At 48.2% G+C, this 27,847-nt stretch overlaps 1 protein-coding gene across 4 annotated transcripts in view; it reads right to left on the bottom strand.

Annotated features, from left to right (window-relative positions):
• HACD1 (3-hydroxyacyl-CoA dehydratase 1) overlaps positions 1-27,847 on the bottom strand; it is a 50,893-nt gene that overhangs the window by 14,509 nt on the left and 8,537 nt on the right. For 2 of the 4 annotated variants that reach the window (XM_064162291.1, XM_064162287.1), the window contains exons 2-4: positions 25,641-25,769; positions 23,305-23,394; positions 473-590 (exon numbers count right to left, since the gene is read on the bottom strand). In XM_064162291.1, coding sequence (XP_064018361.1) covers positions 473-590; positions 23,305-23,394; positions 25,641-25,747 — 315 coding nt within the window. In that variant the 5' untranslated portion in view covers positions 25,748-25,769. Of the gene's footprint in view, positions 1-472; positions 591-9,270; positions 9,866-9,944; positions 10,091-23,304; positions 23,395-25,640; positions 25,770-27,847 lie in introns of those variants that run through there. The other 2 variants (XM_064162288.1, XM_064162290.1) reach the window with 2 other exon arrangements.

The following is a 27,847-nucleotide window of genomic DNA, read 5'->3' as shown; positions in this document are numbered from 1 at the left end:
CAAAAGTCCTATCATTTAATTAATACTTTCCACAGCTTCAACAGCCTCTGTCACAACAGACTGAGTGGGGCATATTCATCCGAGCTGAAAGTCAGCTGTAGCAGCACAGAAGGCCAGAGAACCAGTGAAAGGTGACAGAGGGAAGCCCTGCTCTCTGGATATGGAGATGAAGGACCTGCTATGCTAGAGGGCCAGTCTGCTGGCTGGAATGCCTCCAGAGATTTTTTGGGTTTGAGTTGAAGACTTTAAAATCACAGCAAGTCCCAGGCAGCATTTGATTTAGCAAAATACTAGAACCATGTCTGAAGAAATGTGCTGATGTGTTTCAGCTGAGCACCTTGCTTCTCCTCCAAACACCTTCATTACACCAGAAAGTCCAAAGGGCCTTCAGCACTAACATATTTGTATATTAAATAATGTTCTGCCTATGGGTAAGCAGCATGCAGGAAAGCTAACTCAGTTTAACATTTACCTCAAGCAAAGCAAACGTCTGGAAAAACTTCAGCGTCCTTTGAACGTTTCTGAATAAGCCTCTATGTGTTCCTTTCTGTACACAAAACCGCACCATGGCAATACCCAACACCAGCCACCTGCAAGAGAACGAGAAGGGATGCAGTTCAGATCAGAATTCCAAAGATACCCATCCACAGGAAGAATGCAGCAGAATGGTTTCACAGAGCAACTTTGCTTCTTCACCCCTCAGTATTTTCAGGACATTATTAAAAACATCTTCAGCTATAAACCTTGTATGAAGTTATGTAAACATTGCACAACATCGCAGAGTGCTAGGGGTCGGAAGGGGCCTCTGGAGATCATTGAGTCCAACCATCCTGCAAAGCTGGACCACCTGGGGCAGGTCACATGGGAATGCATCCAGGTGGGTTTTGAAAGTCTCCACAACCTATCTGGGCAGCCTGCTCCAGGCCTTCAGCACCCTCACACCAACGAAGTTTCTCCTTATGTTCAGGTGGAAGTTCCTGCATGTGTAAAAGCCATGGGGGCAATCAACAACACCTCAGCTGAAAAGTTGTAATTCAAATTTAAATACGCACACACACAAACCTCAGCACTTGACACCATCTCAATTGATTGTTACCTTCAGAGGACTGACATGAACTGAGGAGATCCCCCCAAAACCATGGCCCCATCCCTAGCAGTGCCTACCCATTTTCACTATGAAATCCTCCTGCACCTTTACTGTGAACTGCTGTTATTTGAGGTCATAAAGAATGTGTCACTGAAAGAACTACTTTGGGAAGTAAAGGACCAGAACGTGTACACACTCTTTTAACATTTTTAGTGGGCCCTTGGTCAGAGTTTTCATCTGTGACGACCTTCGTGCATTGAGTTGAATGCTGCTGTAATCCACACCATGCTGCAGCCATGCCAGCTTCAAAAATGAAAGTGTTCACTGCAGCAAAGTATGATGGGGCTTGAGGTTCAAACTGCAACATGGGGGGCATCCTGCTCTGACTGCTGCTTCTGGGCTCCAAGTTCTTGGGTGTTGACTCCTCTGCAGGCACGGTGGCAGAACAGGTGGCAGTCAGGTAGCTGCTCACTTTGGTTTTCTCTTTTATGCCTTTTTTTTCCCCCTGCATATTTCACTGTGTTTTTTCCTGCAAGTAGGCTGAGCTAAGGCAATTATGCATCATATTTTTAGATGAATTAGATTATTAGCTCAGGTGATGATGATATATCATGTTCTATTAAACTCTTATCTGTTTATCTCAGCCCTGAGTATGTGTGTGTTACTCTTCCCTCACTTCCGTCTTGGGGCAGCAGGCACGTGCTCCAAGGAGGGGCAGTGACAGCAGTGGATTTGGGCAGGAGACAAAAGGGTTGAGATAAACGAGAAAAAGATTCAGTTACAGACTGAAGCTTGTTAAGAGAGTTTTGTGTAAGCTTTCTTTCATTGCTTTTTTTCCCTTGTTCTGTGGTGTGCTGTATTTCCTTTCCAGAGGCCAATGTGCTGGGGTCCTGTGTGTGCTCGCGGTGGTGGAGGTAAAAAACAGTATAAAGCAGTTTGCAGAAGATAAGGATGGAGAGGGGACCAGGAAAAAAAGAGAGCTGTGTGCTCACTCAGTTCTTCAGCTTACCAGGCTATGGAAGATGGCCATGGCATGTGGATGGAACTAGCAAAGGCCTCAGAGAGGTGCGGAGAAAAGGCAACAACAAAGGACAAAGGACAAGGAAAAGGCAGAGGTGCTTAACACCTTCTTTGCCTCAATCTTCAATAGTGAGACAGGCTGTCTCCAGGACAGCTGGACTCCTGAGCTGGCAGATGGAGCCAGGGACCAGTAGAGTCCCCCTGTAATCTAGGAGGATGCAGAAAGGGACCTGCTGAGCCACTTGGATCCTCACAAGTCCATGGGACCAGAGGGGATCCATCCTAGGGTGCTGAGAGAGCTGGCACCTGAGCTGGCCAAGCCACTCTCCATCATTTATCAGCAGTCCTGGCTCACTGGAGAGGTCCCCAAAGACTGGAAGCTGCCAATGTGATCCCATCCACAGGAAGGGTCATAAGGAGGAGCCAGAAAACTACAGCCCTGTCAGCCTGACCTCAGTGTCAGGCAAGGGCATGGAACAGGTCACCTTGAGTGCCATCACACAGCACCTACAGGACGGCCAAGGGATCAGGCCCAGCCAGCATGGCTTTAGGAAGGGCAGGTCCTGTCTCACCAACCTGATCTCCTTTAAGGATCAGGTTCCTGCATGGTGAATGTAGGGCAGGCTGTGGGTGGAGTCTGCCTGGACTGCAGCAAAGCCTTTGACACTGTCTGCCACAACAAGCTGCTGGCCAAGCTGGCAGCTCATGGCTTGGACAGATTCACCCTGATATGGGTCAAGAACTGGCTGGAAGGCTGGGCCCAGAGAGTGGTGGTGAATGGTGCCACATCCAGTCGGCAGCTGGCACCAGTGGTGTGCCCCAGGGATCAGTGCTGGGCCCAGTCCTGTTCCATATCCTTACTGATGATCTGGACGAGGGGATTGAGTGCAGCATCAGTAAGTTTGCAGATGACACCAAGCTAGGAGCAGGTGTTGGAAGGTAAGAGAGCCCTGCAGAGGGACCTGGACAGGCTGGATGGGTGGGCAGAGGCCAATGGGATGAGATTTAACAAGGCCAAGTGCAGGGTTCTACACTTTGGCCACAACAACCACAAGCAGTGCTGCAGGCTGGGGACAGAGTGGCTGAGAGCAGCCAGACAGAGAGGGACCTGGGGGTGCTGGTAGATAGTAGCTGAAGATGAGCCAGCAGTGTGCCCAGGTGGCCAAGAGAGTCAGTGGCACCCTGGCCTGTACCAGGAACAGTCTGGACAGTAGGACAAGGGAGGTTATTCTTCCCCTGTACTGGTCAGGCCACCCCTTGAGTGCTGTGTCCAGTTCTGGGCCCCTCAATTCAAGAGAGATGCTGAGATGCTGGAAGGTGTCCAGAGAAGGGCGACAAAGCTGGTGAGGGGCCTGGAACATAAACCCTATGAATAGAGGCTGAGGGAGCTGGGGGTGTTTTGCCTGGAGAAGAGGAGGCTCAGGCGTGACCTCATTGGTGTCTACAACTACCTGAAGGGAGGCTGTAGCCAGGTGGGTGTTGGTCTATTCTCCCAGGCAACCAGCAATAGAACAAGGGGACACAGCCTCAAGTTGTGCCAGGGGAAGTATAGGCTGGATGTTAGGAGGAAGTTGTTGGCAGAGAGAGTGATTGGCATTGGAATGGGCTGCCCAAGGAGGTGGTGGAGTCACTGTCCCTGGAGGTGTTGAAGCCAAGCCTGGCTGGGGCACTTAGTGCCATGGTCTGGTTGATTGGCCAGGGCTGGGTGCTAGGTTGGACTGGATGAGCTTGGAGGTCTCTACCAACCTGCTTGATTCTGTGATGTGCCTCCTCTGTCCAAGCCTCTGTTTCAGCCATACAGAACAGCTGCTGCCCTGTCTGAAGGATGGAATCTGGGAGGTCTACACCCTGGTGAACTCTGTGGTTTTCCTTGCTGTGACCACAGGGAGGACATGAAGAAGTGGGATGGAAAACCCCCTGCAGGCCTAGTACCCGAGTTACAGGGGGATTCCCCTGAAGATGCTGCCTCAGTGTTCAGTGAAAAATCACCCAAGAAGAGCAGACAAGATGCTTCTGATTCTTCTGAACGGACTGCCAAAGCACCTTCACAAGACACAGGTGATTCTAGTCAGAATTAGAGGGGCTCTGCCTCCAACCAGGTGGAGGAGAGGAATAACTGGGTTTGCTGGACTGCACGGCACCAACAGCATGGGAGACCGGAGAGGTGGAACCCATTGGTATGGACAGAGGGATGTCCACTCCTGTGTGCGCTGGAAGCTGAGCACCGGAATGAAGTCACAGTTTGCTTTCACTTGGAGAGGTGGAAGGAGTCACTGGACTCAACTGCCCCACTCGACTACCCCAGGGGTGGAAACACAGCCCTACCATTTTGATTGGTCATGGACTGATCCAGACTGCACTAGAACAGAGTGGAGCTCCAGAGCATATGCAGTGAGCAGTCCCCTATGTACTGCAAAGCAATCTCACTTTGAGCGAGGATGGACAGGGACTGACCTACGATGTCTGTTGTTTCATGTTGATTGCTGTTGGGCATGATGCAGAGGGCACAGAATAAGGGGTGGAGAATGATAAGTTGAACCTGTTGCTGTTACTCACACAATGCTGCAGCCACACCAGCTTCAAAAATTAAATTGTTAACTGGAGCAAAGTGTGATGGGGCTTGAAGTTCAGACTGCGGTGTGGGAGGCTTGCTGCTTCTAGGTTGCGGGTTGTTGGGTGTTGACTCTGCTGCAGGCATCGTGGTGGAACGGGTGGCTGTCAGGCAGCTGCTGGCTTTGGTTTTCTCTTTTATGCTGCTTTTTTTTTTCCCTGTGTATTTCACTGTGATTCTTCTGCAATAGGCTGATCTAAGTGTGCCAGTTTGAGGCTGGGTAGTACTTGAAGACCACAAAGTTGAAGACCTCCTAGTGCATCCAGAAGGTGCCCTGGAAAGCATAATCCTTGTATTTCATACCCATAATCCTGCATCCCTATAAAATCTGGCTGCAAAGTCAGTATCCTCGCTTTTTACCTTTCTCTCTCCTCTCGGGAAGGATACCCAGGTTCTTATCTCCCATGGAAGAGAGAGGCCTGGTTGTTGACCTTGGCAATTCTGCCAGTTAGGCCTGAAGCAGCTGGGGCTGCCAAGCTGAATTTTGTGCTGCATCACAAATGCTTTTGGTATGGGGGTAGAGAGGTATGGTAGGGAAGGGGCGTTTGAGGCCTGTGGAACTGAGGTCTGGTTGGGAGGAGACTCTGCAAGGGTCCAGCCTAATGAGACTGTTGTAAGCCCAGGTTGCAGGACTAGGCCCAGGCTGGACATGAATTTGTGTATTTTCTATGCTTTGCTGTGCTCACCACTATGCAGAACTGTAAGACCACTGCTGGTGAAGTGCTTTTCCATTTAAGCTTTCAAACAGTTCTCCAATCCATTGTGTGTGAGCATTTTCTGTTGCCCCTTTTAGTGCAACAGAGTGATCTGTCCACTCACTGAACCACAACACTAAGGTAATCATGCATTGTTGGTTTAGATTCATTAGATTATTAGCTAAGGTAATCACACATTGTGCTTATTATTGTCTCATGTTATATTAGACACTCTGAGTTGCATGTGTCACTCTTCCCCTCACTTTTATGTTGGGGGTGCTGTGGGAGCAGTGATCTGAGTGCTTCTGTTTGTGGCTAAGTGAAGCTACCATTACGACTTGGCCCTCGAAAGTGCTGAGAAGTCACCTTCAAACATTAGGCTCCAAAGGGCTGAAAGACCGGTGCTCTGTGCCCCTGCAGGTGTACTTAAGTATCTGAACATAGAATCATTAAGGTTGGAGAAGACCTTTAAGATCATCAAGTCTGACTACTATGACCACAAAACTATATCCTGTAACACCACATCTACAGCTTCTTGAACACCTCTAGGGATGATGACTCCATCACCTCCCTGGGCAACCTGTTCCAACACCTCACCACTCTTCCAGTAAAGAAATTCTTCCCAACCTCCAACCTAACCATCCCCTGGCACAACTTAAGTCCATTTCATCTCACCCTATTTCTGGTTACTTGAGAGAAGAGACTAACACCACCCTCAGTTCAGCCTCCTTTCAGGTAGCTGTAGAGAGCAATGAGGTTTCCCCTCAGCCTTCTTGTCTCCAGGATGAACGAACCCAGGATGTTAGCTAATTCTGAATTTTTTCCAAGGAAACTGAACAGTAACACCAAATGCCAGCCCTCCCAGTGGAAAGGAAAGCATCCTTTAATCAAAGAGGAACTGTATGTAAAACTTACGTTACGATCTCTAATGGAAATGGAGACTAAATAAAATGAATTCCTAAATTGTGTTGGCCTGATACTCAGCACCCAGGCTAGTACCAAGACAAAACTCAAAGCATGCACAGTTCTTGCTACAAAATTAGCATCTCTAACATATTTAGGATTTTCAAGCTCCTGTGCACCCTTAATGAAAGAGCTGTACCACATGCTCAAGAACACTGCTAGCAAGATGATTTGAAACTTAGGTTGAAACTTCATGAAGACTAAAAGAAGTACAAAAATTCTTTACCATAGACCTAGAGGCATAACCAAAGCTACAGATGGCTATTTTGAGAGTAAAAAAATACAAAAATGATAACTTCAGTTTAACTGCTTTTTTTATGGTATTGGGAACTCAAGTCCCTTCATTCTACATAAAGTCACAGCAAGCACATACAGCAAGGCAAGCTTTGGCACAGGAAGGGTCCAAGTGACAAGGCAGAAGGGTCTGAGAAATGTTCAGAGGCAGACTCAGAGGATGTTTAAACATTTGGAGAAATATTCATATAAGTATTTGTTTAAATATTTAGCACATCTGTCCTTACACTCTTCCCTAAGCATAAGGTACTGGCTAACACTGGAAGAAGGTCCCAGAAACACTGATCTCTGGCCAGATCTGTTATGCTTTAAGGGCATGTGAGTCCATAGATGGTGACAGCCCTCTGCTCACCTCGGGTGGCATGTGCTTCACTATCAGCCCCTTAGCAGCTCTTACCCACAGTCACTTGGTGTGGCCCATTCCAGCACTTCATGATGGCATTTCAAAGTCACATAGAGTTAGTCAGGCTTCCCCACACAGTAGGGATGATCCCTTGATCCCTTCTACTTTAGGCCCGTGAATCCGATCTGTCAGAGCTCCAAAATCTGCCCCCACAAGTGTTACTCAGATTTTGCATGAGGTTTGAAACCTCAGTGCATTAATTTGAAGTTGTTTCCCACCACTGTGGAAACATGGAATTACTTGGGTATCACTGCTAGGACTTCACAGTCTTGTTTTATAGCGAAGTGTTTGACAAGAGGAAGGTGACAGTGTCTTTACATCCAGCTGGCAGCAGGAATGGTGACAGCAACAGCTCTGTCCTAGCCCTCAGCTGATAAGTTATAGCAACAAGGCATTTTCTGCACAAAAATGGGCTGTAGAGAGAAGTAATCTTGGACTGCACTCAGAAATAAAGACTTCAAATACCTTTTTATTTGGACATGCATTTCTGCAGATCGAATTATTTAGTTGTCAGTGGCTTTGAATTTGGATCTCAAGAAAGCTCTGGTATTGACCACTGAGAATCATGAGGAAATGGAAAATACTTTCCATAACATTGGGTACTAACCTGTCACTTTAGTTCCCCAAACCTTTGTTAGAATAAGCAGCGTGTTTTTTATTAGAATGGATAACATGCAATTAAGTATTAGTTAAAGGTCTTTAACCATTTTGCTAAATTGCATGGGCTGAACAAATGGAGAGATACACAGCTCTTGTTACTTACCCTGTGCCCTAGTTAAGTACTGCTGTATTTCAAATGTTTCTTTTTCTCTTAAATTGTATCCATAAAAGATGTTAAGAATCTATTCTTATCTCCTACATCTCTGTTTCCACATAAGATATGCTATTCTACATATCTTAGTCCCTTTGGGTAGCAATGGAAGATGGGAGAGAAGGAAATGGGAGACTCTGAATCAGCATCTAAGGTCAAAACTAATACAGCTTGATAATCTGCTACAGACACAAAGAAGTCAGTGGCAGGACTCAGTATTCATTAGCAAATTGACACATGAAGCACGAGGCTGTAACGTTTCTGCCAGCTAGAAACAGATTTCCCCAAGTAAAAGCACTTTTGAGAAGGTATTGCTGCGGTATAGGAACAGCCCTGGATACACGCTCAGGATTCAGAGATGCTGCTGAGAAAAAAAAGCCACTCCGATCATATTCCTGCACCACTGCCTGCGCTCCTACTTCTAGCACAGCCTAGCAGTTTTGCTCTGCGGGATTCAAAGGGCAGAGTTCACCTGCTGGTAACGCGGTGAAATGGTTCTCATGATGGATGTCAGCCTGGGACTTATAAAAGCACTCCTCCGTTTTAAGCCTGTGGGAATTAATAGGGGTTGGGTTTTTTCATTTTCCCAACAGGACAATTTTTCAAGTGAAAATATGTGCTTTAAGCACTAGCCACATAAACCTGGCTGCTCTTATGGTCTGATACTCAAATTAAACTTAACCTCCTTCCCTCAGAGCAAAGCATCGCGGCAGAGAGCAGCGGCTCCAACGAGCCCCGTCCCGGTCCATCCAGCCCCCGCTCCTCATCACAGGCCGTTGGCGCTGGGACCGCGCTTGGCTGTGGCAGTTTCTGTCGCGCACGGAGTCGAGGGAAAGCTCTGCTCGCTTAGTCCCCGGCTTCCGATCCCTGAACCTGCTGCCCCACAGGGTAACTTGGGTCGTGAGCACACAGAGCCAGACGCAGGCGGGACCAGCCGCCCCGGACAGGTCTCCCTGAGGCGTCTGCACCCTCTCACCGCTCCGAGGTTCTGGCGGCAGCGAGGCCGCTTTCTCTTGCCCGCGGCTGTTCGGCTACTCCCTCCCGCCAGAAGAAGGCCGCGGTGGAGGGGAGCTGGTTGTGCGAAAGCGCGGCCTGCGCGGCACCCTCGCTCGGCATTCCTGTCCCGGCTATACTTAACCTCTGCGGCGGGCGCAGGGTGACGCGCTGGCGGCCGGCAGCGCTGCACCGTATTAGGCAATGCCCAGCAGGCGAGGGCTAGCACCGCTCCCCGCGGCTCTCCTGCACCCCGACTCTCGCTCCTTGCTGTCCCACGGCTAACGCCAGCCTGCCGGGGCCCCGGGACCCTGCCTCGCCTCGAGCGGGCCACACGCGGCTCCCGCAGCTCCGCGTCCCGCTGAGGCGCCGGCCCACGGCACGCCCGCTTACCCTGCGGTCATGGCGACATTGTAGAAGATGAGCCAGGCCGTGGCCAAGGCGCCCAGCCTTCTTTTCTTGCCATTCTCCTTTTCCTCCATCGTGCCGTTACCGCCCCCGTCCTCCTCGCTAGACGCCATGGTTCCCTCGGCCATGCAGCGAGAGTCGCACGGCCGCGGGGAGGAGGAGCCCGCCCGGCGGCTCGACTGAGGCCGCGCTGCCAGCCGCTGCCCGCCGCTGCCCGCTGTCCCTCACTCCATCCGCCTTCCACGCAGCCCGCTGCCCGCCGCCAGCTGCTCGCACTACACTGCGCGCCCCTCCCTCCGCCCCGCGGTAGCTCCCCGACCGCGCCAGGCCCTCCGGGGGCGGGACGGCGGAGCTTAGCTGCGGCTCTTGCAGAGGTCCCCGGGGGGGCTCGGCGAGCCCTCATTTTGATCCACGGGTCAAGGTCTCGAGTCGCGCTCCTCAGGTGTGGCCCGCAGGCGTCACGCCGCTGCCCCCTCCCGTGTCAGAAGCTCCGCATGGGCTGGTTACCGCCTCTGCTGCCTCGCTGGTGATCGTCGGGCAGCCTGAACGAAAGAGACCCAAACCGCCGCAGTTCTAGCAGACCGGCGTGCTGGGGCTGAACATCAGGCAGTCTGCTCAGAGACCGGCTGCTGGGAATATGCCCACGCCCAGGCCCCCACCTCAGAGCTCTGCCCGACAGCCACCCGCCAGGGTAACCCTGGGCAGAGGACGCACTCCAGCCTGCTGGGTCTCCATGAGCACAAGCCCTCAGCACACAGAGGGCTAAGGCACACACCTCAGAAAGCAGGACATTCTGCTTAGGGCCTGAAGAGACCCTGCTGGCAGACTGCAGGGTGATATTCGACTATGCATGTCATCTTTTAAGTCTGCACTTTGGCTTCCACGGGGAGGCAAAGCCAGCACAGGGAGCTTACACATAACTTTGGGCTCCTCATTTCCGCAGCTGACCATGATGACCACTCAGATCAAGCACCTCACATGCAAGTGTATATAAACAGGAGAGATCCCAAAGTGCAGCAGGATTATATTTGAAATTATATTTTTGCAGTCCTAAAATATTTCAAGAGACCAAGTCTAAATGCTTTGGTCTGGGGTAGGTCATCTCAATATTGAAAACACCTGGATGGTTTCAGCTTGTGGGCCTTTGGGTAAAAGATGAGTAGATAGACTCACAGAAGGTCTTCAAGTCCAACCACAACCCATGCACCATGATCACTAAACTATATCCTAAAGAACCACATCTACAGCTTCTTGGACATCTTCGGGGATGGTGACTCCACCACCACCCTGGGCAGCCTGGCCCAACTCCTCACGACTCTTTCACTAAGTGAAATTTTTCCTAATCTCCAACTGACTGCTCCCCTGGCACACATTAATCTCGTTTCCTCTCAACCTGCTGGTTACCTTGGAGGGGAGACCAACACCGCCCTTGCTGGATCCTGCTTTCAGGTAGAATCATAGAATCATAGAATCAGCCAGGTTGGAAGAGACCTCCAAGATCATCCAGTCCAACCTATCCCCCAGCCCTATGCAGTCAACTAGACCATGGCACCAAGTGCCTCATCCAGTCTTTTCTTGAAGACCTCCAGGGACGGTGCCTCCACCACCTCCCTGGGCAGCCCATTCCAATGCCAATCACTCTCTCTGCCAACAACTTCCTCCTAACATCCAGCCTATACCTACCCCGGCACAACTTGAGGCTGTGTCCCCTTGTTCTATTGCTGGTTGCCTGGGAGAAGAAGCCAACACCCACCTGGCTACAACCTCCCTTCAGGTAGTTGTAGACAGCAATGAGGTCACGCCTGAGCCTCCTCTTCTCCAGGCTGCACACCCCCAGCTCCCTCAGCCTCTTCTCATAGGGTTTATGTTCCAGGCCCTTCACCAGCTTTGTTGCCCTTCTCTGGACACCTTCCAGCACCTCAACATCTCTCTTGAATTGAGGGGCCCAGAACTGGACACAGCACTCAAGGTGTGGCCTGACCAGTGCTGAGTACAGGGGCAGAATAACCTCCCTTGTCCTGCTGGCCACACTGCTCCTGATGCAGGCCAGGATGCCATTTGCTCTCTTGGCCACCTGGGCACACTGCTGGCTCATCTTCAGCCTACTCTCCACCAGTACCCCCAGGTCCCTTTCCTCCTGGCTGCTCTCAGCCACTCTGTCCCCAGCCTGTAGCTGCTTGGAGTTGTTGTAGCCAAAGTGCAGAATCCTGCACTTGGCCTTGTTAAATCTCATCCCATTGGCCTCTGTCCACCCATCCAGCCTGTCCAGGTCCCTCTGCAGGGCTCTCCTACCTTCCAACAAATCAACACCTGCTCCTAGCTTGGTGTCATCTGCAAACTTACTGATGCTGCACTCAATCCCCTCGTTCAGGTCATCAATAAAGATATTGAACAGGACTGGGCCCAGCACTGATCCCTGGGGCACACCACTGGTGCCAGCTGCCGACTGGATGTGGCACCATTCACCACCACTCTTTGGGCTCTGCCTTCCAGCCAGTTCTTGATCCAGCACAGAGTGAATCTGTCCAAGCCATGAGCTGCCAGCGTGGCCAGGAGCTTCTTGTGGCAGACAGTGTCAAAGGCTTTGCTGAAGTCCAAGTAGACTACACCCACAGCCTGCCCTACATTCACCAGGCAGGTAACCTGATCCTTAAAGGAGATCAGGTTGGTGAGACAGGACCTGCCCTTCCTAAAGCCATGCTGGCTGGGCCTGATCCCTTGGCCATCCTCTAGGTTCTTTGTGATGGCACTCAAGGTGACCTGTTCCATGACCTTGCCTGGCTCACAGGTCTGTAGTTTTCTGTCTCCTCCTTTCGACCCTTCCTGTGAATGGGTATCACATTGGCAGCTTCCAGTCTTCGGGGACCTCTCCAGTGAGCCAGGACTGCTGATAAATGATGGAGAGTGGCTTGGCCAGCTCAGGTGCCAGCTCTCTCAGCACCCTAGGATGGATCCCCTCTGGTCCCATGGACTTGTGAGGATCCAAATGACGCAGCAGGTCCCTTACTGCTTCCTCATGGATTAGAGGGGGACTGTACTGGTCCCTGACTCCATCCACCACTTCAGGAGCCCAGCTGTCCTGGAGACAGCCTGTCCCACTATTGAAGACTGAGGCAAAGAAGGTGTTAAGCACCTCTGCCTTTTCCTCGTCCTTTGTCACTATATTCCCCTCTCTATCTAACAAGGACTGGAGCTTGTCCTTGGCCCTTCTCTGCCATTCAGATATTTAAAGAAACATTTTTTGTTCTCCTTACCAGCAGTGGCAGCCTAAGCTCCAAGTGGGCTTTTGCCTCTCTAATTTTTCCTCTACAAGACCTAGCAACTTCCTTGAACTTTTCCTGGGACACCTCCCCTCTTTTCCAAAGGTGATACACTCTTTAATTCCTTCAGCAGCTCCCTGCCCATCCAGTCTGGCTGCCTCCCTCCTCAGCTCCTCTGCCGGCTCAATGGCACAGCTGCTCCTGTGCCTGCAGGAGTTCTCTCTTGAAGCAGCTCCTGCCTGCCTGCACCCCTTTGTTTCTAAGGGCTATTTCCCAAGGAACTTTCTGAATTAGTTCCTTAAATAGGCTGAAGTTTGCCCTTGGGCAGTCCAGTGTGGAGGTTCTGTTGATCCCCTCCTGGTTTCTCCATGTATTGCACACTCTATAATTTCATGGTCACTGGACCCCAGGCAGCCTCCAACCACCACATCCCCTACCAGCCCCTCTCTGTTTGTGAGCAGCAGGTCAAGCAGGGCTACCCCCCGGTAGGCTCACGTAACAGCTGGGATAAGAAGTTGTCTTCCACACATTCCAGAAACCTTCTAGACTGCCTCTTCTCTGCAGTGTTTAAGTCCCAGCAGATGTCTGGTAGGTTAAAGTCACCCACCAGAACAAGGGCAGGTGATCTTGAGGCAGCCTCCAGTTGTTTAAAGAGTAATAAATCAACCTCTTCTTCCTGGCTGGGTGGTCTGTAACAGACTCCAACCAGGATATCAGTCTTGTTGGCCTTTCCCTTAATTCTCACCCATAATGACTCAACTTGATCATCCTTGATTTCTACCTCCATGACATCCAGAGCATCCCTAATACACAGTGCCACTCCCCCGCCCTTTCTCCCTTTCCTGTCTCTCCTGAAGAGTCCGTAGCCATTGATTACAGCACTCCAATCATGTGAGCCATCCCACCACGTTTCAGTGATGGCGACAATATCATAGTTTTCCTCCAGCACCAAAGCTGTAGAGAGCAATGAAGCTGTAGCTGTAGAGAGCAATGAAGTCTCTTCTCTGGGCATGTTCCCCCTCCTCACCAGTGCACACAAGCAGGTGTACAGCTTTCAGCCTCGAAATACTTATCCACTGACAAGAGTAAGAGTTTAATGTGTGCAAGCAAAATGACTAATTGGCAAAACAGCACCATATGCATGCCACTAAGATTATAGTAACTCCTGGTATATAGACACAGATGCCTTTGCATGTTTGTGGTGGTATTGTTATTAAGTATTAATGATGACAAGGCTGATATTAAAAATATTCATTATTCCTTATTAATATTTGCTTAACCCTCTGAACTTACTTAAAGTCACACGCGGACTGGGTTATCTGGCGGGAAAGTTCGCTTTGCAGAGTGCCTGTACAGGCAATCAGAACGATCCAAACGGCATTAGAACACTGAGAAACTGTAATCGGTTTGAGAAGAGACTCTCGCGGTGCATCTGCCGCTTGCCCTCTAGGGGTAACGCTAAAGGAACTTTCAGCCGCTTAAAGTTAAGCGGCAGGCACAAAGTTCAGAGAAAAGACTCCATGTACTCACGCTCCATGTCCCGGAATTTCAGTATTTGTAACGCAAACAGCGTGCGGCTGCACAAACCAAAGAAAGACAGCTCCGAGCCGCGGAGGCTGCTCCCCGTGGCGGTGGCAGAGGTGCTGCAGAGGAATACTTGGCAGCGGCGCCTGCAGGTTGCGCTGGGCTCGTCGGCTCCGGCGTCCACGGGCACGGCAGACGACTCCTCGGTGCGGGGCGGCTCTTTCCGTGACTCACAGGGTGCTACCGGATCGGTCAGCTACCCGCGTGAGGCAGGAGCCAAGCTCCCGGGCCTTGGCAGTCCGGTGGATGCTGTGAACGGGGCTGGCTCCGGTCGGCAAGAGCGGTGCCCGACGTCGCAACCCGATGCCGTTAGGCTGAGGCTGGGGTCGAGCGGTCCGCGACTCGGCTGGGCTCAGGCGGGCAGCTGCTTCCCGGAGCGGTTCCAGCCCCGGGCTCGGTTCGAGACGAGCAGTGCCAGCACCTTCCGTTGGCGGGCAGAGGCAGGGTCTCAGCTCCACACGGTGTGGAAGCAAGCAAGGCGGGGGCAGGCAGCAAGCAGAACCAGCAACTTACTTACCAAAGCTGAACGTAAGCATTTTGCCCAGAGAATGTTGGTCCAACAGGAACAGATAAAATTCCACAGTTAGCCAGTCCTGGGTCATGCACACCAGAGATGTAAGATGCAGGTGCTTGGCATCAGCTGTCCCCAGATAAAAACGTGGATTCCGCTTACCAGAACACAAAGCAGGCTCAAAACAAGCCCAGACGCGGCGGTGCTGTCTAGACTGACAGGAGCCATGGCTACTGTATTTCTTCCTGCCTTGCCCCAGCCCGGGAAAGGGGGAGAGGGGAGAAAGCGAATGCATATGTTTGTGTGCGCCTGGGACACGGAGGGACACGTCCTGGAGATGTACTTTGAGCACAGTTCTGGACCCTCTACCACAATGTTCAAGTAGTCATAAATATATCCGAATTTGTGCCACCTATATTCAATAAACCTTGACAAAAGAATTTGCACACAGGTTTGAACAACCTAACTCAGAAATTTTTTTGCCAATTTTGGGCTTCAGAGGAAAGTACAAAAACACTGTAGTAGGCAAATATGTGATAATCTGAATTTTATCTCAATGTAATAGTTATAAATTGGATCAGTTCTGTAGTCGTTTAGTATTTTAACTCTGGATATTTCTATTTCCACTCGAATTTCACTTCTCTCTTCAAACCTTTCTGTCTTCTTGGCATTGTCAGTGCATGTACTATGTGTGACTAAATTGTCTCGGTTCTAATTAAAATTCCCAGAGACTCTAATAAATTTGATAGAACCAATAACAATTTGTAGAGTGTCCTTCCCTCTCCTCCCTCCCTTCCCAAAAGAAAGGAGTTAGAAGTAGAGAGGCAAATAAATCAATCTCACTCGATTTGGAAGCTAAAAGGAAAAGTTTAACAATAACTTAGAAAGAGGTATCTGAGGTAGGGAGGTTACAAAGGTATAGGGAAGGGGGAAAAAAAGCAAAATACAAAAGGTATAACTACAACCCGAGTTTGTGATGGTGGCTTTGGCTGCCTCGTGTCTGCCACCTGGTATGCAGGGAACGGAGTGATGCAGAGAGTGAGGAAGAGAGATGCAGAGAGAGAGGAAGAGAGATGCAGAGAGAGAGAGAGAGAGAGAGAAACAGGAAGTATCCCTGCTTTTATGGGACAGGAAGGGGGGGAGTGAGCTAACCATCACCTGGTGGTGTCAGACCCACCCCTGGGGAGGGGTCAAGACCCCTAGGGTCAGGTTCAGGGTTATTCCCCCTGGAGTGTTAACCCTATACACAAAGGCATGATCTGATCCCAGTCACTGATTGTGACTTTTTAACACTTTTAGGTATCCTTTGCCATGTCTGTTTTTGTTTTGTTTTTTTTTTGATTGGTTGGTTCCATGACCTGTGGAATGAACCCCAAAACTCGTGGAGATTTATGAAGTAGATATGTTTATTACAGTGCCAGGTGACAGGGGGGATATTTCCTCCAATCCTGCACACCCTATGCTGGCACAAGCCACAGTTTGTGTTACAAGATCACACATGTATATGAGAAGAGGTATGATTATTACAATTATTTCTTAGAATGGGCTGATTATTAAAATTAATTCTTGGAGCTCATTAGCATCGGTGTCCTCCTCCCATTCGCTGCCCTGGTTCCACCCTCTCAGTGGTCTTCTGGTGGTCATCTGGGATTGTGATAAATGGGCGCATGATTCCTGCTAGGAAGAAACAAAAGGGGGAGATGTGCCTCCCTGGGATGGGCAATTAGCATGGGAACCAGTGGGGGTTTTCTTATTGCATTTGTGTCAGGGGGGTCAGAGTCAGGAGGACGCAAAGAGAAGACCACCAGAGGTGACTGGACGATGCAGGCGCATGATGGATCGCTGTTGCAGCAAGAATTTCAAGGACTCATTTACATATTCCAAGAAACTTACTACATGTGCATAAACTGAATGTATATACAGGAGAGGCTGTTCTGTGTTCGTTGCATAAGTAGGTAGAGCGCAGACCGCCTTCATGCCCAGCGCTGCTTGCTTCTGTTTTATCAAATAAATATTATACTGTCTTTGGTACTGATTGGTTTGTGCCTAATATCATTTATAACAAATTCTTGGTAACTCTGATGTGGCCTGTGGGTGCTTTCAGAAAAACCAGGCGCACAGAACACACAGCTAAGGTGGAAGCAAGGAAAAAAAGCTGCCCTGGAGGGCCCATAGGCCCAAAATAAGCTAACATATGCCTTGCCTTGCCTGGACATGTTTTTCTGCCCAAACCAGAGGTAAACACATAAACTAAACACAAAGGGGCACAATAGGCCTGGTGCCATAAAGTCTGGCCTGCCCAGGGTCCAGGTTGTGTAATGTGGTTGTGTAAAGCGGTTGTATAAGCCCACATGCTCAGCTTATGCTTACCGCGTGCTAGGCCCATGCTCTCCCCACATATGGGAGGTCCAGGCCTGAGGCTCTCATCTATTATGGTATTGCTTTGGCTAACTGCCAAGCTGATTGGTCATTTTGGTGGCCAAGGGGCCACTAATCTTGGCCTACATTTGATAAATAGAGGTACACAGGTAAACAACGTGCTTGCTTGCTCTCATTATCCTGCTTAGACTCACCTGCACTGCTTTTTGCTTATGCCTGCTTGCCTGCCTGATTGTTTGCCCGCAGTGCTCACCTGCAGTGCATCTACTATTCCCTACAGAGACACATCTCCCATAGGCTCCCAGCCAGCCATGCACACCTGCACAACACTGCGGTGAGTTACCAGGACTACAGCCTGTATTACCTGCCTCTAGGGAGTTCAGTCTCTTGTGCAGCCGTGCACCCCATTGCACACCTGCTGCCTTATCACTGTCTGGTAGGCTCCACTGCCACAAGTTAACAAGGAGCAGACCCCGGATTGTCTGCACGCAATCAGCCTGTGTGGCAAGCATGAGACCATGCTGACACTGCACAACATCCTGCCTCTGCACCTGAAGGTCCTGCCTAAGAATCCCTGGACAGAGCACCCAGAAGAAGCCAGGAGAACAAGGTCAGAGATTGTCCTTTCCCCTGAAGCCGGGAGGATTCCAGCCTCAACGTCCACAGGTAGAGTTCCTGAAGATTGGACACAACCGTGTAAGATCCTAGATAATATTAAAATTCAGTGGTTGAGGTTGGTGAGAGTTCAGAATACTGAAGTTAATAAATTATGTATTTGTATAGAATATCATCTCGCACCAATTAATTTCTCCCCTCTGCCACAATTGGCATAGGCGGCAAAAAAAGCAGCTCGCCAAGAAATGGCCACAAAGTACCCCTAATTCTAAGTGCACAAAGACTCAGGCAAGAAGTTGCCAGATGGCAAGGCACTACCTGACTGTATCCTGTAAGGGAAGTGCTGCTGGGAGGAAATCAAGGTGGAATAGGCTATGTGAATGTTCCTTTGAACTCCAGAGAGTTACGAGCTTTCAAGAAAGAGATGGGGAAACTTCTAGACGATCCTCTAGGAGTATCAAAGAGGTTAGACCAGTTTCTGGGACCAAATACTTATACATGGGAAGAAATGCAGTCCACCTTGAGGATTCCCTTCATCTCAGAAGAGAGACAAATGATTAGAACATCTGAGATGAGAATTTGGGAGAGGGGGAATCAGCAGTTAATCTTAATTGGAATCAAAACCAAGCAGCTGACTGGCAACAAATGGCAGATGATAGAACATTTATGATAAGGGGAATAAAAGAAGCAGTTCCTCAGGGACAGAATATTGCTAAAGCATTTAACACTAATGGAGAAAATGATGAATCCCCCATAGACTGGCTGGAGAGACTTTAAAAGGATATGCAGCAGTACTCAGGGTTAGAACCCTGCTCCCTGGCAGGCGAGGTACTCTTAAAGGTGAATTTTGTCAGTCAGTCCAACTGGGACATCAGACAAAAGTTACAGGAATTGGAAAGGTGGCAGGAAAAAAGTTGACAGGAATTATTAAGAGGAGCACAGAAGGTATACGTTAGGAGGGATGAGGAAAAGGCTAAGAATAAAGCCAAGATCTTTGTGGCGGCAGTCAGGGAGACCCAGCGGACAGGGCAGCCAGGGAAAGCACAGCTGTAACCAAGGAATGGTAGGAGTGGCCCCCGAACAAGTACCGCAGATGTACAAGCTAGGGAATGCTTTCACTGTGGGAAGAGGGCACACCTAAAGAGGGACTGACTTAAACGACAGCAAGATTTGAAGACATCGCAAGAGTCAGAACAAGATTAGGGGGGTCAGGGGCTCTTCCTCTTGGGGGTAAATGACAAGATTGAGCCCTTGATAAAAGTAAAAATTGGAGCCCAGGAGGAGGAACACGAGTTCTTAGTTGCGCTAGTTTGAAGCTAGCTAGAGTGTTTTGGTGAGAACTAGATTACAGGCTGTGAAAGGAAAACAATGGTGATGTCTACTCCCCTCATAGGCTTACTGAGATGTAGAAGAACAAGAAATAAAAACATAGATAACCACTTCTGCTGCTGGCAAGCTCCAACCTGCATCTCTCTCTCCTAACTGCACCCTCTGTTTCTTTTCCTAATCCACTTTGCTTCCTAACCCCCTGGCCAAATCTCCATTCTTCCTTGGGACTGGGTTGAGAGGGGTAGGGGGAAGGTGAAGGGGTGGTAGAGAGCCCCTTCTGGGGACTCAGGTTTCTGGGTGGGCTGTTGTGTTTCTGTATTACCTTTTATCTTGTATATTTCTGTATATATCTGCATATACTGTAAATATCTGCTTGTATATTGAGCTAAGATGTAAATAATAAGCTTCATTCATATTTCCAGAGCTGGCTGAGTCTAGTCTGGGTGATTTGCAAAGTGTGTGGGGGGCAGGGAACACCCAAACCATCACATTAGTAGATACTGGAGCTGAAAGATCAAGGATTACACAGATACCCCAGGGGTATAAAGAAGGAAAGGAGACTGTAAGGGTAATTTGGGCTAGTGGGGAGAGGTTTGAAGTGCCAGTTATTAAAAAGGTAAAGATTAGGACTGGGGAGACAATCATTGTGCAAGATCTACTCTTTGTACCTGAGGCAGAATGTAACTTATTAGGCAGAGATCTCCAGATACAATTGAGAATTGTAGTGGTTCCCACAGCAAAGGAAATGGTAGTGAATCTAATGAGTTCAACAACTGAAGATGAGAAATGTTATAAACCTAGGGGTGGGGGCCACAGATGGTAATTTTGGAGAACTACATCTAGAACCAATTAAAATAAGGATCACAGAACCAGACTACTCGATAAGGGTAAAGCAGCATCCCATCTTGCCTGAAGGGAGGAGGGGGCTAAAGCTCATAATAAATTAATCAGGGAAGGGAGCCTAGAACCTTGCATGTCATTACAGAATACCTCCATGTTCCTGGTAAGGAAAGGGCATGGCACCTACAGACTGGTACAAGACTCATGTGCTATAAACCAGAGAACAGCCACCCAGTTCCTGGCATTGAATCATGTACACATTATTGAGTCATGTACCCGCCAAATACACCTGGTATAGTGTGATAGACATAAAAGATGCATTCTGGGCTCGTCCACTGGGCAAAGAAAGCAGGGATAGTTTTGCATTTGACTGAGAGGATCTGGACACTCAGAGGGAACAACAATTACGGTGGACTGTATTACCCCAAGAATCTCCTAATTTATTTGGTCAAACCCTGCAGAAATTACTGGAAGCATTCAAAATACCTGAAAAGGTGGTTCTGGTTCAATATGTGTATGATCTGTTGGTAGCAGGAGAGACTCAGGAATCAGTCAAGGAAAACACAATAAGTCTGTAAAACTTCCTTGGTGACAGGGGGTTGAGGGTCTCTAAACAAAAAGTGAAGTTCATTGAACAGAAGGTGAAATATTTTGGTCACTTACTGGAAAAGGGATCAAAGAAATTAGACCCTCAGCAGGTCTGAGGAATATTAGCCCTTCCACCTCCCCAATCAAAAAGGGAAACCAGGCAAGTTTTGGGTTTACTTGGGTATTGTAGACTGTGGATTTCAGGGTATATACTCAGTTGGTAAAATTTATGTGTGAAAAACTTGTATCTGATACCATTAAATGGACACAGGAGGATGAGGAACAGTTCAGTAAAGTAGAAGAGGCATTGGTGACAGCACTGGTCTTAAGCTTGCCAGATTTGAAACATCCTTTCCAGTTGTTTGTAAGCATAGAAGAACAGGTGGCCTACAGAGTTCTTACTCAGGACTGGGGAGGCCACCACAAGCCTGTGGCACACTTCTCCAAATTATTAGATCCTACAAGCCACAGCTGGCCCACTTGTCTCCAGGCCGTGGCCACCACAGCCTTGCTTGTTGAAGAGGCTCAGAAACTTACTTTTGGGAGCATTTCAACATAGTGTGGGAAGTATTCTGGAGCAAAAGGTAGAAAGGTGGTTAACTGATGCCAGAATACTGAACTATGAGGCCACTCTACTGATGCCAGAATACTGGGGAACTGAAATTGGCTGCAACCTCAACAACTAATCCTGCCCAGTTCTTGTATGCTAGTCCTGAGGGGATAGGAACATTAGAACATGACTGCCTAAATCTCATGCAAATGCAGACCAAGGTCTTTTAGGACTTAGAAGAAACAGAATTAGAAACAGAAGAAAGACTGTTCATAGATGTATCTTCTAGTTGCATAGAGGGGAAGCGAAACTCAGGGTACGCTGTGATAAATGGTCTAAGCATGGAGGCGATCCACAGCAGGAAACTGAGCTCAGCCTGGTCGGCCCGAGCATGCGAGCTGTACACACCATGGAGGGCTTTGGTGTGGCTAAACAATGAGTGAACCACTTATACAGATTCGAAACACACTTATGGGGTGGTTCATACGTTTGGCAATGTCTGGAAAGAGTGAGGATTAATCAGTACCCAGGGGAAGGGTTTGATCCATGGGGAATTAATCAAACGAATACTGGAATCATTGAAGTGGCCCAGTGTGGTAGCTGCAGTACATGTAAAGGGGCATCAAAAGGGGCTGGCCTTCCAAATAAGGAACATGGGCTCCTATCCAAAAATTCTCAAAAATTGATGGCAGTGTTGGATTTCTGAATTGGCGAAGCAGATCACCTGTGACTGTTAGACTTGCCAGAAGGTAAACAAGAAGGTCATGCATCAAGTCTTTGGTGGGGGAAGACAGTTATGATACAGGCGTTTTGGAAGGATCCAGGCTGATTACACTGAATTGCCTCAAGTAAATTGGTGGAAATATCTCCTGGTGATAGTGGATCAGTTAACCCACTGGGAGGAAGCCTACCCTACTGCCAGGGCAACTTCCCACTTTGTGACCAAAATGCTACTGGAACAAATCATCCCTGGGTTTGGAGTAGTAAGGACAATTGACTCAGATGGGGTATGCATTTTACTTCTAGAGTCATCAGTGACTTTATGTCTTGGTTCCAGCTTAAATTTCCCAGAGACTCAAGTATAGTTAATAGAACCAATAACAATTAATGGATGCCTTTCCCTCCCCCCCTTTTTTTTCAAAGAAAAGGAATTGGATGTAGAGAGGAAAAGGTAAAACAGACCCAAATAAATAGTCCCGCTTCTATTTGGAAGTTAAAAGAGAAATCTTTAACAATAAGTAAAAGTTAGTTGAGGTAGGGAAGTTATAAAAGGTATAGGGAAGGGAAAACAAGATACAAGAGAAAAAAAATATATACAACCAGATTGATGGCAATAGGTTTGTCCACCTCGTGGAATGATGGCCACATGGTAAAACAGAGCAACAGGGAGGTAGTGCCGGCAGGCAGAGAGGCAGAGCAAGAGAGAACAAAACAGGAAGTTCCTCTGTTTTCATAGGGGGCTAGACAGGCAGTGGGAGTGGGCTAAGCACTACACCTGGAATAAGGTTCAGACCCACCCCTGGGGAGGAGTCAGGGGGGATCAAGACCACTCCCCCACTAGGGTTAACCTTTTACACTTGACCTCAGCCTCAGAAATTAGATGGGACTATCATACCCCCTGGCACCCTCAGAGTTCAGGACAGGTTGAGAGAATGAATCAGACCTTAAAGCAAACACTGACTAAACTAATGGTAGAGACACAACTGTCATGGGTAGAGTGCTCACCCCTGACCTTACTGAATATTAGAACAGAACCCTGCACAGACACAGTTATTTGTTCTATGAGTTACCCTATCTATGCCAGGAAGGAGGGGCCACACTAGAAATGATTGATACCACCCTGGGAACGTATGTTCAGGGAATTGCTAAAAGACATGGGGAAATGAGGGTCCAAGGGCTCCTAGCCCAGTCACTTCCTTTGGGGTTTAAGACTCATAAGGTTGAACCAGGAGATTGGGTTTTAGTAAAAAGCTGGAAAGAGACAACTCTAACCCCTTGTTGGGAAGGGCCATTCCAAGTTCTCTTGACCACCGAGACAGCCATTGGAACAGCTGAAAAAGGATGGACTCATGCCAGCTGGCTCAAATGATCAGTTAATTCGCTTTGGAGTGGCATCAGACCTGGGGAACTTGCGAGTCCAGATAAGTAGAACCTGAAGCTGGCTGATTTACCTCACTTCTTTGGTGTTCCATGCCTTCTGCAGCAGAACAGAGGGTTGGGACTCTATCAGTTACCCTATGCAGAGATGCTCTCTAAAGCATCAGCAAAATTCACAGCGGGAATCCAGGGATAATAAGGGGACAACAGCTGGGATAGATGTATCTGTAAGGTGTGCAAGCTGTAAGTGGAATTGCATCTCTTACCTTCGGTGGCCATACTGCCTCTCTTCAACACTATTGTTACATGAAGTTTCACAGTTCAGGGATCCAATTAAATAGAGGGCTGGGTTGATGCTGAATAGATTTGAGAGGGAAACATGAATCAATACACAGAAAAGGAAGAGGGAGGATTGTGACAAATAGGAGAATGATTTGTGTTGGGAGGAAACAAACGGGGGAAATGTGCTTCCCTGGGACAGGCAATTAGCCTGGGGACTGGCGGGGTTTTTCTTACTGCACTTGCACCATGGGGGTCAGAGTTGGGAGGACACACGGAGAAGACCACCAGAAGTGAGTGGATGACGCAGGCGCACGAGTCATCTCTGGTGCAGCACGAATTTCAAGGGCTCAATTACATATTCCAACAAACTTACTACATGTGCATAAACTGAATATATAAATAGGAGAGGCTGTTCTGTGTTGGTTGCACGAGTTGGTAGAGCACAGACTCCCCTCCTGCCCAGTGCTGCTTGCTTGTTTTAACAAATAAACGTTATATTGTCTTTGGTACTGATTGATCTGTGCCTAAGATCATTTATATTGTCTTTGGTACTGATTGGTTTGTGCCTAAGATCATTTATAATAGCCTTGTTGGACTCTGCACAATATTTATGTTCTTTATGAGCTATTTGGGACTGTACCACTGTTTCCACATGCCATCACTTCGTTGCATTACTAGCTTGGATAGATTTTGATATACACCAGTCCCACAGGCTGCAATCTATGCAGCTGGCACCATTGTACATTACACAGACTGGCTGTAGTAAGAAGCTTCACTCTCCTGTTCTGGTTATACAGTTAGACATATAAAGTCCTCCAAGCTTAAAATTAGTACCATTAATTAGTACCATGAACAGTACCAATGCTGTTCCTGCCAAAGAAAGCACTAGGACAAAGGGTTCTCCGTGGCAGTGTCAGCAAGCTGGCAGAGAGTGATGCTCCTGCCAGCATCTCCAGGAAAGCCAAGGCACCCAGAGGTCTCAGCAGCTCCTAGATTATCTGCTTCTTACGGGAACACCACAATGCACTGTCGAAATTGTATGCCCAGAAAACGGAGAGTCACTGGGTAAGGAACGTGCAAATCCCATAGCATAGTGGAATTCCAGGAATTCAGGGAGCAGTGACCTGCAGGAGTCCTCTCAGAAGCCCTTTTTTACAGTGCCCTAGAATCCCCAGCATTACAGAGTCCTAGAGTGTCCTTAACAGAAGTAGTTCCAGAAGCCCTTAAGCTGAAGTAGAAGACCCTAGCAGCTCTAACCCCCCAATTGCTCCAGTAGCTGTTTAAATACTTTTTCTTTTCAATCACTTAACCAGTTAAACCTAGACACATATATAAGCTAAAGCATGCTCCCAATGAAAGATGCTAGCATGTAAAGACGGTTAGTTATGCAGAATGTTTACTTTTGAGATGCTGTTGGTTTGTTCTTTGTAATGTGTATCAGCTAGGGAGCATTTTGCATTCTCATGTGTTGCACATGTGCAAGCTCTCACCTTGCGGAGCAGCTGCTGCAACAAGGCGCTGTAAGCTTGCTAAAGCAGAGTATAACCACAGTTTGGTGTTTGGTGAACTCATTATAAACAGCATTCTGCTAGGTAAACATAGAAAGTGTTCATCATAGAACCACAGAATCATTCCAGTTGGAAAAGCCCTTTCAGATCATTGTGTCCAACCATACTCTGTCAAGGCTGGGGCTAAACCATGTCACTCAACACCATCTCTCTGCATCTCTGAAACACCTGGAAGATGCCTCTTCCAGGGCCTGAGAACTCTTTCAGGAAAGAATTCTTTTCTGGTGTCTGACCCAAACCTTCCATGGTCCAACCTGAGGTCAATTCCTCCCATCTTATCACTTGCTACAAAGGAGAACAGACCAATCCCACCTCATGGTGATTTCTTTTGCAAGTACTGCTTTGAATACAGAAAGATTGAGGAAGATACAAAGACTTGCTCCTGGCACCTACATGTGCAAATATTAGGTAGAGAGTTGCACATTGCAATTGTTGTTTTGGCCAGGGCAAACTTAATTGCTTTACAAAGTTCATTATTTGAATACTTCTCTAGTTCTAACCTGGATTTGAGGAAGTCTGGCTCTACACTTCATGTAATCCTGAATACTTCATAAATCTTAAGGCCAAAAATAATTTTAGCAGACTTTTTGTGTAGCAGAAGATCCCAGACTTAATGTATCATACAGTCTTTTTGTACAGGGAACTAGACAAGAACACTGTAAGCAAGCCATGCAGCTCGGGGCACTTGTAAAATATTAGGACGTGCAATAAGGCTGCATACAGGAAGTAAATCACTGCAGCCCAGCACTTACCACATTCCCATGTGGCCAGAGACTGCGATGAGCTTTGCCTTTGCCCTGTCATTGCATTGCTGTGCAGTACATCTTGTATGCCATCCAAAATTATGCTTGTATGCCATCCAAAATGACTTTGTCCTTGCCCTGCCAAAGACAAAAGCTGCAATTAAATGGCCTGCTGGCACATCATCTGCTCTGAACCTTCCTCTTTTCCTTTGATTTTCTTCTCAGCCCAGCACAGAAAGGTGTGTAACTCCAGGAAACATTCAAGACACTCTTTAGCTGTTGGTCAGTGCTGAGAAGATCCCCTCTCTGGCTGCTCTTCTCCAGAATAAAGAGCCCAGGTCTCTCAGCCTTTCCTCCTCACAGAGATGCTCCAGTTCCTTCAGCATCTTTGTGGCCCTCCACTGAATTCTCTCAAATAGTTCCCTGTCTCTCTTGAACTGGGGAGCCCAGAACTGGACACAATACTCCAGTGTGGCCCCAGTAGGGCAAAGCAAAGGGGGATGAAAACCTCCCTACACCTCCTAGCCACACTCTTATACCCCAGGAGACAGTTGACCTTCATGGCTATGAAATTACATTGCTGGCTCATGGACAACTTGTTACAAAGCGCTGTCATTTGAGCTGACGGTTGTCTAGCTCTTGGGAGCCGCCCTCAGCACTGCTTTTCTGTGCAGAACTGGGATAAATAACCCACCTCTGCTCTGGGTGTGTATTGGCTGTTCCACAGCAGGTAAATGACTCTGATTGTCGGATAACAAGTTGCTCTTACCCTCTCCCACCAAAAGATTAAAGGGAAATGATTTACTGCGTATCATCAGAATCTAGAACTGACCTTGGTACAGATAAACCCTTGCCATAATTTAAAAAGATAAGTAATAAATCAAGCGACCAAATGAAACAGTTACTTGGGCAGTCTTTAAAACTGCCCTGTCAGGCAGCTGAATGCCTGCCTTTATCTCTTTGCAGTCTGCAAGGCCAGACCCATCTCCTACCATGGCAGACTCTCTATTTTAGACAAGAGTAGCACGCATTTTTAAATACACCCTATCTAAAACTTGCTCTAGAGCTGAGTGGAGACAAGTCCCAAGTCAGATGGGTAGTCAAGCTCCAAGTCTGCTATCGAGATGAGCTTCTCTGTGATATCAGTACAGTCAGACTACTGAAGAGACCAGGTCAGAATAAGGTCTGAAATAGAACAGACAAATAATCCCCTGGACACGCCTATTTTTCGTGATCCAGTCTGGTTAAGTACAGTCTTCCCACCTCTTCCTTTGAGTGGGATCTAATTGTGAGGTGAGTCAGATGAGAGATGTGATCCAGCAGGGAACTTCTGTCATGGATGCATTTTTCAGTTGGATCACCTGATTGTGCAGCCACAAGTGAATCAGTTAAATTTCCAAACCTACTGTAAGAAATGTGGTGGCAGCACACTGCTGTGGGCACAAGGACTGCAGTGCTGCTACATTCTCTGCCAGCTGTAGTCATCCTGAAATTAGATGCAATATGACACTGCACCTTTGAACTACATTCCTTACTTTTAGATAGCTAACTTAGGCAGCACTAGTCCCATTTCAAATGCAGTAGGAAATAATACAAACACTCTGAACTACATCCAACAAAGGAAGCTTAACACACCGTTTTTAGCAGCAGGAGTGAAAAAGCTGGGTTCCATAGCCATCGCTGTCTGAGTGCAAACCTCACTGCCCATCCCTGTGCCATGGAAGAAGGCTTGAGCCACAGGATGGTGAAAAAGAGGGAGCAATACAGGGTACTCAATGGACTGGATGAGGCACTTAGTGCCATGGTCTAGTTGACTGGACAGGGCTGGGTGCTAAGTTGGAGGTCTCTTCCAACCTGGCTGATTCTATGACTCTTGTACTTCGTACTGTGTTCAGCAGAAAAAAAAATGTTAAACAAACACAACGTGAGCCATGGCTACAGAGCGAGATGCTCCCTGAGTACAGACTACTTATTTTGAAGTGTTGAGTAGAATGATCCCTGGGAAATGCAGCTGGGTTGGAGTTTCAGGCTGAAGATGGTCTAAAACCCCAGCTGCCCCCATCTCATGTGTTTATTCTTCGTGCAGGACTACTGCATAAAAGCTCTGCCTGTTTTGCAAGGATTATTACAATTCATTTTGAACCCCATTGGCGGGGAGGGATGAAAAAGGAGGAGACAAACCAGGCTCTGAGAATATCCAGTATTTGTCTTTTGTG

The sequence above is a fragment of the Pogoniulus pusillus genome, chromosome 23 (assembly GCF_015220805.1).
Source record: "Pogoniulus pusillus isolate bPogPus1 chromosome 23, bPogPus1.pri, whole genome shotgun sequence".
NCBI lineage: Eukaryota > Metazoa > Chordata > Aves > Piciformes > Lybiidae > Pogoniulus > Pogoniulus pusillus.
This window is presented reverse-complemented; position numbering and strand designations above follow the sequence as displayed.